At 38.7% G+C, this 11,463-nt stretch overlaps 1 protein-coding gene across 1 annotated transcript in view; it reads left to right on the top strand.

The window, feature by feature from the left end:
- Positions 1–252: 252 nt before the first annotated feature.
- Positions 253–11,463, top strand: part of Gnat3 (G protein subunit alpha transducin 3) — a 45,740-nt gene continuing 34,529 nt past the window's right edge. Inside the window, exon 1 of the mRNA XM_004839751.3 lies at positions 253–515. Within this exon, the coding sequence (XP_004839808.1) occupies positions 398–515 (118 nt within the window). The 5' untranslated portion in view covers positions 253–397. The remainder of the gene's footprint in view (positions 516–11,463) is intronic.

Below are 11,463 nucleotides of genomic sequence, written 5' to 3'. Positions count from 1 at the left end.
TCAATTAGTAACAATAACTTTTAATCTCAGTAATAAAGATTGGCTGTTAGCTTTGATTCGCTTGTGGCAGACCATCTTTATGGTATAGATTTCAGTAGCTTTCTAGATTGTTTTATGCTGCTCTTTAGGTCAGATAAGCATGTTTTTGAAGATGTGCCAGAGCGACCATACAATTTGAAAGCATAATGAATTTCCCCGTCCGCGCCCATCAGCCAGCGCTGTGCCCCTCGGTCAGGTGACAGATGGGAAAGCGTCTCCGTAGTCAAAGCAGAGTCCTGCAGGGCGAGGCGAGCTCCGTGGGCCATTTCAGCAGTGAGCTTTGAAACCTGGGTCCACACCGGAGCTCGGCATTGCCAGAGTGTGAGCAAATAAACCCTCAGCTGAGCAGCACCACGAGATGGGAAGCGGAATCAGCTCAGAAAGCAAGGAGTCTGCCAGAAGGTCCAAAGAACTGGAGAAAAAGCTCCAGGAAGACGCTGAGCGTGACGCCAGGACCGTCAAGCTGCTGCTCCTAGGTAAAGCTTTCCCCGCTGGCTTCACAAATCAGAGATTGCGTCAACCACGCGTACGCACTTCTCTCCCTCTTCAGCTTCACATGTGTCGCCATCCTGGGGATGTATTTTGAGAATGTGTTTGGAAACTCAAGTGGACTTTACGTGAGCTTTATATATATAGTATAGCTTGTTACTGTTTATGACATGTTTATGATAAGCCAGTGATAAATATTTATCGAAAGTCTTAATTTAGATCATTACATGATTCAAAATTCCATATACATTTATGATTTTACTGCATCTTAATCATTTTCTAAATGTCAATTTTATAAATACAGAAGGTAACCGTTGAGTTATAGATTACAAAGATGTATATTATTGTGTTTGAACAAAAATAGGTTCAGTGGTTTGACACCAAAATTGATGTTATTTACTTGTGCTGTTAAAATCAATTAATCTCAAGTTATTTATAGAGTAATTGTGAAGTACTTTGTATCAATAACATTTTCCAGACTTCTGAGCCCTGCCAGTGCTGGTGCTGTACACTGAGAAAATATTCCATTTAATTTTCTTTAGAACATTTATCTATCCATGAAGTTTAGGGTTTATGTCTCCTCTGTTTTTCCATACCCTCAAAGTACAGCATAATGATTTACCACAACCGTAAGCTCAATAAGTATTCAGTTAACTGAAAGTGTGAAAATGATCTATATGGCACAAGTTTTCAAGAAACTTTTAAGGAGAAGTGGTTACTAACAGAGAAATACATTTTTGAAATAAAAATCTATGCAGAGAAGAATGTAAAATATAAAATAAGACCTTCCATTTAATGAGTCACATGCTCACCCAACGTGAGATATATACAAAGAAATTCATTTCAGAATTGTGAGCCTTTCACATGACAAATTTCCTTCATTTTTAAGTGCCCCTCTACTGGCTCTAATTTTCCCCCAAGGGAACAAATTTCCTGGCAAGGACACTTGAGAGGAAAAAAAAATCTGGGATTCCCAGCACTTGTTCTTCAAAAGCAAAGAAATCTCTTCTCTCTGCTTGTACATGTTCTGCAGTTTCTTGCAGCCTGAACACCTCAGTCCCCAGCTAGAGGGTGATGTAGAAAGCCACAGCTGAGTGCTTAGGAGGCAGACACACACTCAGAGTTCCCCAAAGCTTAGGTCCAGTGATAAGGATGCTGAGAAACAAACAAAACATGCTAGAAAGGGCAAAGCATTCCCACAGATGCATTCTGCATCCCTCCTACACTGGGATAACGGTGTTAATAGTGCTGGTAGAACAGGTTAATAACCCTGTGCTTTGCATAAAATTTCAAAAGATCTGTTGTGGTTTCAACATACCAATGATTACTTTCACATTTTCTCTTATTTTATAAAAATACAAATCAAAAGAAGCCAAACAGAAAGAAAGAACGAATATTATGAGTTAGACAAAGGTGAATCCTGTGGAACATGGTGAGCCCAAGCGCCTCCAGAGGACCACCAGAGGTCCACCTGGGTGATGAGTGGACACCCAGGTGAGGGAGCATGTCCCTGAGAACTGAGTGTGAGGCGGGAGTGGGGAACGAAGAGAATCAGTGGATTATGATACCTGGCTTCCAGAATCAGAAAAGCTCACTGCTCCACAGAGCTACCGATTGGCGCTCAATTGGCAGTGTATAATATGAAGTATGCAGATTATTTTTAGACTCAAGTGGAGGGTTGATTAAGAAGGAAGAGTAACCACTGTGCAGAAGACATGAGGCAACACTAGTGGGGTTCTCGTGGCTGCCACTTTTCCCACAGTCACAGATTGTTTCTCTGTTACTGTAAAATCAGCTTGGGTTACTTTGTTCCAGTGTAGACACTGGATTTCTCAGCCACATTCATTTATAGTAAACGAATCAAATTCTCTTCGGTTTTCCTTACTTCAAGTATGTTCCAAACATTTGACTGGGTTTTCCCTTTCAGACTGCATTTGACTTCCATGCATGATTCAGTTTTCCAGTTCAAATCAACAGCCTTGCAGCTCTAGTTTGGTTTATGAATTTAATTTGCATGTCCATACCATAAGTTTTGTGCTGAACTTGGCCTCAGTAACACATCATAAAGGTGTTCCATAGAACTAATCTAAGCCCCCCTCCCAGCCTGAACGTTGCCCAGCAGCGAAATCTATTTAATTTATCCCATCATTGAAACAATGTCCTCACTGTGTTAATGTGAGCTGGATAACAGTTTTCATGATCAGCAGTGAATGAATGTCACAGTGGGGTAGTTGGTGTAACCCCAGAAGTGGTCTGATTCTGGATCCTGACTCTAGCTGCATATTTTAAAAAGTAAGAAACCCACAAAATGCTTTTGACAGAACTCATCATTCATGCCAACCCTCCTTGTGAGCTAAGCAATGTAACTTCACTTTCCAGATCTCACACCCTGGGAAGCAGAGGTAACCGTTTGGCACCACTGGACTTGCGAGTACACAGAATGCAAAGAGCTACCAAGGGCTGCTTGAACATTTAAGAATCACCTTGCCCCCAGACTCCTTTTTTATTGTGTCTTTCAGACCTTCAGTAAAATTGTGGAACAGATGCATATGTGTTTTTAGCAAAAGAGTTGGCTTCTAGGAAACAACTGAAGATGACTCACGTAATGCTGGCACATCTAATAACTGTGCTCATCGCCATAATGCCACGGGCTTTAAAAAGCAAAGCCCAAAAGTTTAGCCAGTAAACATACCCCAGAAAGAGAATATTTTAGTAAGAAAGAAGGCTACCTTTTTAACTTTTATTGATAAATGTTTGATTCAATTATGTTTCCATTCAAGAGTAATCCCTGTTATTTAATTTTGGAATCAATATTTATCACATTTCCATTTTAGCTCTCCTCCCTTTTCATTCATTACTTCAAATCTCAGTTTGAGTTTATTTACTTCTCCGTGTTACTTTCCTTTGTATTTTTACAAGTTTTCCTTACCTTACATGAGCAGGTAAGAAGGAAAACACTAGCTTTCTTTTCCGTATTTGAAACACTGCCACATTTTGCATCTAACACACATTTGTTCTACAGCTCTCAGTTATAGTGCACTTAGCTTTTGGCCAGGGATGCCCAGAGCTACCATGGAAAGCTCACCAAAGGTGTTCTTTTCCATTAGTTCTAAAATATTTTATTCTGAAAATTTATGAGTGGTTTTTAAAAACATCTCATTATTACTTTCTCATAATATCATCTAAGCTCTTTTATTTTAAAATATTATTCCAATTATCTGGCTTTTAGAAACAATTCAGGTAAAGTCGAGAGATAAAAGTATCTATTTTAAATGTTTATATTTATTGTGGCTAATTAATACTTTCAAATTTTTCGAATATTCCCACTTGCTCTGCAAAAGTATATGCAAGGCATTTTTTAGTATTGCGAGAGGAGAGTTACAATTTTGACATTAAATAAAATCTGTTATAAGACAGTTGGTAAAAAAAAACTTACACAACAGAATAAGTTCAATAATGTAAACCACACAGCACGGTGAGAAGAATTTAACACTGCTAGGCGGCTTTCACTTCCCAGAGTGAACTTGGGCTGCCCACGTAACCTCAGAGAAATGGTTTTGTAAATCTTCAGACCAACATGATTTAGGGTTTCGATAATAGATCCCCAAACTGCAATAAATTAAGTGTTAATAAATGCATACATTTTTCCTATTCCTTTGTATATAACTTCAAAAAAGGAGAATATAGACTCAAGTGAAATAAAAGTTATTTTCATTTCATATTTTTAAGTAGGCCCTGATTTTCATTTTTAAACAGTTTTTCTATGGGAACGGGGATTTAGCTCAGTGGTTCTGGTGCCTGCCTTTCAAGTGCAAGGTCCCGAGTTCGATCCCCAGTTCCAAAAAAAAAAAGTATTTCTATATATGAGTGGGAAAGAGACTGAAATTCATCAAGTGCAAGACATTCTATTTTGAAATGTTACTACATGAACACAGTCAATGGATAGGGTCAGATAACAGATTCCCCAGGAGAAGCCACAAGAATAAACCAATAAGCCCCTTTGTGATCAACAAAGGTGAAAGAAGAATCCTGTGAACAACATGTAAGATGTACTCCCAAGGATGTTTCCAGTTTTCTTTTACTTATCCAAATTAGAATCATTGTTTCCTTCTTCTCACATAGTGCATTTTTCTTTAAAATATTATAAAATAATTTATTTTGTGCTTCTGAAGATACCAAATCTTGTAGATGCGTGAAGATTTTTAATACATTCAAATGCTTTAAAGTGTTTATCAGTAAGCTGGAGAGAAAATGTTAGATAGAAAAGGGCTACTTGTAGGAGCTCCCATTTTGTCCCAGGTGCAGAGGGCTGCGGTCCATTGTTTGAGCTGCAAGCTGCAGAGACAGAAACACGAATCTATAACACTGCATAGCAAAGGACACTGGGTGGCAGCCTCCAATAGGTCTCTACATGTTCCCTTTTTTCTATAGACAAACCCACTTAGAGAAATGTTTTGCATATTTGAATGGGTTTTTTTAGATTAACTTATTTCAGTTGATCACCAGATTTTATTTGTTTTGTTTATGCAGAGCTAGGGATCAAACCCTGGACCTTGAGTGTTTGGAGCAGGGTCCCCATACTGAGCCAGGCCCCAGTCCAGATCAGCAAATAGACTCACGGTTTGCTCACACAAGTGATGCAAAGCATTCACTAAGCATCTCTTACTTAGCCCAATGGTGAAATGTGTTAATGAGATTGAGAAACCCTGTGTTGCTGAACATGACTTTAGAACACATTTATATTCACTTGTTTTCACTCGGGTCCTGAAGTGCAGGATGTACGAGCAGCACTGTACTTTTAACATTATTTATATAAGAGACATGAGTAGTTAACAAACATTAACAGACCTAATTTGCCTCCCCATAGTGTTAGAGAGGAAGAATGTTGGTGAAACATCTGACCCTCTAAGACCCCATGATATGTTTTATATAAAATAAAGCACACTTCCATTTAAGATATTAGACTCAAGTTCAAAATCTGCATTCTTATTCAATTGTCCTCCACATACTGGTACAATGCACCAATGTAAAATTTGATCCGAAAGAGGTAGGACTCCAGGTAAACCTGAGTTTGAGGCTCCATAAAGCCATGAAAATAACCATGCTATTTATTAGCTCCAAATGCAAATCAAGTACAAGTCATTGATTTAATTCCCACCTCAGCATTTTATGTTTCAGTAGAGTAAATTTACTGCTTAGAATTGTTCCTTCCTTAAGATATCTATAAATTTCACTCTCTGACCAATATTTCAGATTCCATTCTCTCTGTCATCCTCTTCCCAATGCACTAAATTAGCTCAATCTCATATTTTTCCTTCAACCAGGGCAGAAATCTCAGCTGTGTTCCTCCTGACAGACTGAACTAACCCATTTCTCTAGTCTCCCACTTTAATTAACCTCCAAACCCTTGGCCCTGGAAAACCCCTCAGAATTCCTCATTTGCTCTCTTTTCATACACACTTCCCAACTGATTTCCCCCAGAGTAACGTCCCTTCGGTCGGTCCTTAGGTCTGATCTATCACTCGCCCCTCTGTAGGCTCCTAATTCCTTTATTCCCAGGTACTGCAGAATAAAATAACGCATCGTTGTCAATTTCCTGGCTGACAGATTTCATGTTTATAACTTTAACTGGGCCAATACTCCTAATTTTCTCCTGAAATACTCCAAAAGTCACGTTTCCCACAGCACTCTCATCTTGCATCTCCCCTCAGTGAGCCCTAATGTCTAACAAAGCAGTGATCAATGAGGATTTCCAAATGTCAATGCTCGTTTATTATCCTCTGTTTCAACTAGCTTTAAGGTTAATTTCAGCCTTGGTGCTATAAATTTAGTTGCCTTGCACATTTTAAGAGTTTTGTTCCGTGAATTATGTTGACCTTTGTCATCTTCAAAATTCTCTACTGGCTTCTTCCTCTTGGTGACTAGGAATGTTACTTTCCTCTAGGCTAAATTTTTTTTCTTTGATTTATATCATCCTTGAATTCACCTTGTAGAGTTATCTTTTAAAATGCTTTCACACAGAAATACTTCTCAAAGTAGTCTGGGCTCACTGCTTTTATTTTTTTATCTTCCACATTTTCTTGAGTTCACTGCAATCTAAATTGTGTATCCTCTTCTTTACTAAAAAGTATATCTCACCCAGTTCCGATAACGGCCAGTTTATGAGATTCACACCTCGATAACTAACTCTCTCTTCTTTCTTGGCTCCCTTAGTTCTACAGTACTTTCTCAGGTGCATCACTTCGTTCTTTACTTTTCTAGAGCTTGCTTCTTCTTTCCATTCATCAGTGGATCCCCTCGCCAAGATGTGGCCTGCACCTTTCTGGTTTATCACAGGTATGCACTGATAACTACACCATGCAGGTCTTAACTGATATAACTATAAAGTATATTCTTTTGCTGAGTTTCTTCATTCATATTTACATATTTCTGGGCCCTCTAACTGGTGTGATGGTTCTTTGGAGGTCCTCAAAATTCTTTCCCAAGTTTCTGTTGCTGCCCATGCCTGCCACAGTTTTGTTCTGTTAGATTCTTTCCCATTACACCAAATGGTATATTAGTCTTTTTCACCTCCATTTTTAGTGTTCCCTGCCCATTGTCCAAAAACCAATATTGTCACTTTTTAGCTTTTAGCTCTAGCACTGATGGAAAAGCTCTCATGTTTCTCCTGTTTCTACTGTTTTGCTTGTGATCTTATGAATTCTATGAAACAGATACTATTTTCATTACATAGATAACAAGAAAATGGGAAAGCAAGAAGATACTTTGATTTCCTAAGGTAAGAAGTTAATTTACATCAGAGCACAGCCTTCTATTTTTATCTTTTTCAGTTTTAAATTACTACCTGCATCCTATGTTGCATGAACCACAGGGAAACTCATGTGCAAGGATAGAGGAACCCAAAAGGAGAATCTAAAATCTTCCTGTAAGTTGGTCACAGTTGCTAGAAGACAGATCTGCATTTCACAGTGAAACAGAGCTAGAAAGACCCATGTGTCATTACATAAAGACTTCATTTTTCCTCTGAAGTCAACAGGAAATGAAATGATAATACTTGGATTTCTCTGTCAAACACTACTCCTCTTATACTGTAGGACAAAGATTTTACAAATAGGATTTCAGTGGGAAGGCCCATGAGGAAATTGTTACTATTATTCAAGTACATGATGTGATTCTGAATTAAGGCAAAAATTAAAAGTTTGAAAGTAAGATGTGAGCGACATCAAGGGACAAAAGCAATTGAATTTTGTGGCTGACTGAATGCAGATTGCGAGAGGAAGGAATGAGTTAGATGAGGTAATTATTTAGGTCAGCAGCATGGGGAGTGCAGGGCAAATCTGAGCCGAAGAGGAAGGGAAAAGTCATTCTTTAGGGCAGTCAAATCTGAGAAATTTAGATCAATACATGGGTCTGGCGCCAGAGGGACAAAGCCAGTGAGACCTGCACATTCCGTAAGTCAGTCCGTAACCACACAAACAGCGTGCGCAGAAATTCACAGTAAATCAACTTATTGACGAGCATTTAGTGTTGTTGATTACAGAGAGTGAGCAAGAGTCGGGTGATTAATGGGTTTCCTGTCCACAGAATGGACCGGACCCTGGGGATGCTGGCTTCCTGCCCTCGACCTTTATCTCTCCAGTGCTCTTACAGGGATTTGGGTGAAGGTGGATCCATGCTGGGTTTTGAGCTCAAGTAAGATTTAGCTGCAAGGATGCAGTGAAAAAACAAAGTCAAAATTCTGAACAATCACAACCAGGAGAACATTTATGTGCTGTCTTTCGCCAAAAAATAAATAGCCCAGTGTTTATTTTCTCCAACCTTTTTGGATAATTTAGAAATCCACAGAAGTTAGAAGGCAAACTGTCACGGACCTCTACAGCAAAAAGTATCTCTTAAAAGCAGCACCGAGTGAGGCGAACCTAGCGGGCAGCCCTGTCCTCCTGCAGGAAAACATGGGCCCTGTTTGTAAACATCTCATCTTCAGCATGATATTCAACCCTGCATTTCAGAAATTGTGGGCTGTCACGCGGAGTGTGGGGCAGAGAAGTAAGAGGTCTAAACCTCACGTCCCACAAGGGAGGATTAAAGGAATGGATACTGTTGTGCTGCAAGGTCTCTTAACAAACATCTGGCCACAGTGGCATGTGCCTGTAATCCCAGCTACTTGGGAGGCTGAGACATGAGGATCCCAAATTCAGGCCAGTCTGGGCAACATAGACACCATCGTAAGAAAAAAAATGATGTGAGCGTGTTCTTCAAATGAGAAAACCTTGGGTGCTCAGTATGCATAACTGCCTGTCCTAGGTCATTTATATCTGTAATTGAATCCCCCAAAGCCCTAAAGTGTAGATATTAAGGACCCAACTCTGAAAAGAGGAAAATGACTTTCACAGAGATTAAATCTGATGAAGACACTTAGTTGAAGCCAGAAAACAGTACAAGCCCATATTTACTTAACCCCAAACACATGGTCTTCCCCATTCCATTTTCTGACCTTGAATCCACCCTATTCACATAGCTATTGCATGAAAGATGCAGAATTTTTTTTGTTGTTGCTGTTTTGTTTTTCTGGTACCGAGGATCAAACTCGGGTCCTTGGGCTTGAGCAGTAGGCAATGAAACCACTGAGCTAAATCCCCCGCCCAAAGATGCAGAATTTTAATGCTGCTCCATGACAAGGCATCTAATGAGTAAAACAAAATTAAGTTGTTTCAGAAAATCTATTGTAAATGTCCTTTGTGCTAATGGTCAAGCCAAGGGAGGACAAGCTGACACTATAATACCAACGTGTCTATGATGGTACAGGTTTCATGCTAATTTAAAATAAGCACACTCAAAATAGCTTATAAATAAGTGTCAAAACCATGTGAATATTGACATTATCATTTCATATCTAAAAAGAAAGCATTATGAAGCCAGGCACGGTGAAGCTCACCTGTCCTTCCAGTACTCAGAGAGCTGAAACAGGTGCATTCCCTAGAGTTGGGAACCAGCCTGGGCTACATAGTAGGTTCAAGGCCAGCTTGAAGTACCTTACAAGACTCTGTCTCAAAAATATCAATTTAAAAAAAAGCAAAAAGAAACAGTAATTTGACAAGGCACTGATATGGGAGTTGAGGTAGTCCTAGAGTTAGGGATGACTATCATAATCTCTGTCGGACTCATGTACACAGTTGGTTGATTTGTAAGATTCCTTTCTACTATACAACCATATGACTTTTAGGATCACCTACAAAAATCTTGCAAGTCTATGTGTTTGATCTCCTTTTGCCTATTTTAACAAGTTATACCAAATGGACAATCAGGCCCTGTGTTTAGTGGAAGCTCAGTTACAGGTTTAAAGATTGCTTGGGTTTAATATTGTCTTTGACATTTTCAAGTAAGAAATATAGAACAATATCCCTAATTTATTCTTATCACTAATAAAATAATCTGTGACTATTAAAGTGTGAATTAAGTAAAGCTTTAAATATCTGGTTATGTGAAACAATATCTTCTTCCAAGAATCAAGCCCATATCTTGTTAAAATCCTTTGGTGCCCCTTGTCCTAGAAAATAACCACAACTTGGAAGGAAGAGATTATTTCTGTATACCTCGGTGCATGTGAACATGCTGTTATGAGCTCTATATTTGGCTCCATAGCATGATCTAATCTTGCAAGAATAGAAAGGCAATTGTGAACTAAGACCTACAATCAACATGTGAATAGGACTGCATAGTTCATTTCTGAAGTTAGTAAGCAGTGGAGATTCTTTAGGAATTTCCATGCTGACGTGGTAGCTGACTATACTGAAGATTCATGTCCAACAGAACACCAAAGTTTATCTGGGAACAATGATGGTCTAGACACCTTTAAAAAGACATCTGAGGGAAAGTATTCATTCTTAATCTATAGTTTCATTAAAATGCACTGGCTATTTTTTAGAAGGGACTGACAATTTTGCTTACTTTAGACACAGTGAATTATCAGCTAGTTGCAAGAATTGGTAAGGAAAAGCACATTCTCTAGGCTCAGAAATAACTGGACATTCCAGCCTCAGTGTCATCAGTATGGCTGTCCACATTCATGTGTTCCACATCTGTGGAATTCAACCGAAAGGACTTTTGGATTCAAGCAAAGGGACTGAAAATACTCCAAGAAATTGCACCTCTCCTGAAAATGTATGAGTTTTGTCCTTGTCATTGTTCCCTAAACAATACCAAGTAACAATTATTTATCTTGCATTTGCAATGCAATGGGTAGTGTAATTCAGAGATCCCTTAGAGGATGGGGGAAAATGGGCTATGGTCAGAAGACCATTCTGAATGTACATTAGTTTTCTGATGTGGTCTACAAATCACTTTCCCCCTAAATTTATGATAAATTTTGACTAGTCTTTAATAGAAATATGGCATGAATAAGTGGATCTATTTGTGATTGTGTTTTTTAAAAACTGACCAACAGTGGTTTTTAATTGATTCAGTACTTGGGCACCTTGTACCTTGCTCATACAGCTCTGGAAAATTTGGGTGTGCATGCACACCTGCATGTGTGTGTGTGTGTGTTGTGATGGGAATCAAATCCAAGGCCTCCCACATGTTAGGCATAAACATATTACTGAGCCACTTCCCTGCACCCAAATTCTAGATAGGAAACAAGGAGATAGAACTTTTGCAAAAGGGAAGAGAGGGATGGAGGTGGAGAAATGAAGGAGAAAGGAAAGGAATAATAAAAGAATTAAGATGTGTTCCATACATGTACCAACTCCACACAATGAATGTAGTCATTATGTACCATAAACAGGCACTAATTTTAAAAAAGAACAATTCAAAAGAAAAAAATTAGAAATGTTTCTTATTCTCAAAGTAGATATTTCATTTTAACAAAAGTGCTCTATATAATTTCACTTCATTGTAGAAATCACATAAAATGAAACATTACTGAAGGAAATTCAA

Source organism: Heterocephalus glaber, unplaced genomic scaffold (genome assembly GCF_053883595.1).
Source record: "Heterocephalus glaber isolate CG9 unplaced genomic scaffold, H.glaber_assembly_v1.0 deba00000676, whole genome shotgun sequence".
In the NCBI taxonomy this organism is placed as follows: Eukaryota; Metazoa; Chordata; class Mammalia; order Rodentia; family Bathyergidae; genus Heterocephalus; species Heterocephalus glaber.
Note: the sequence above shows the minus strand (reverse complement) of the source record. Positions and strands in the feature narration are given on the sequence as shown.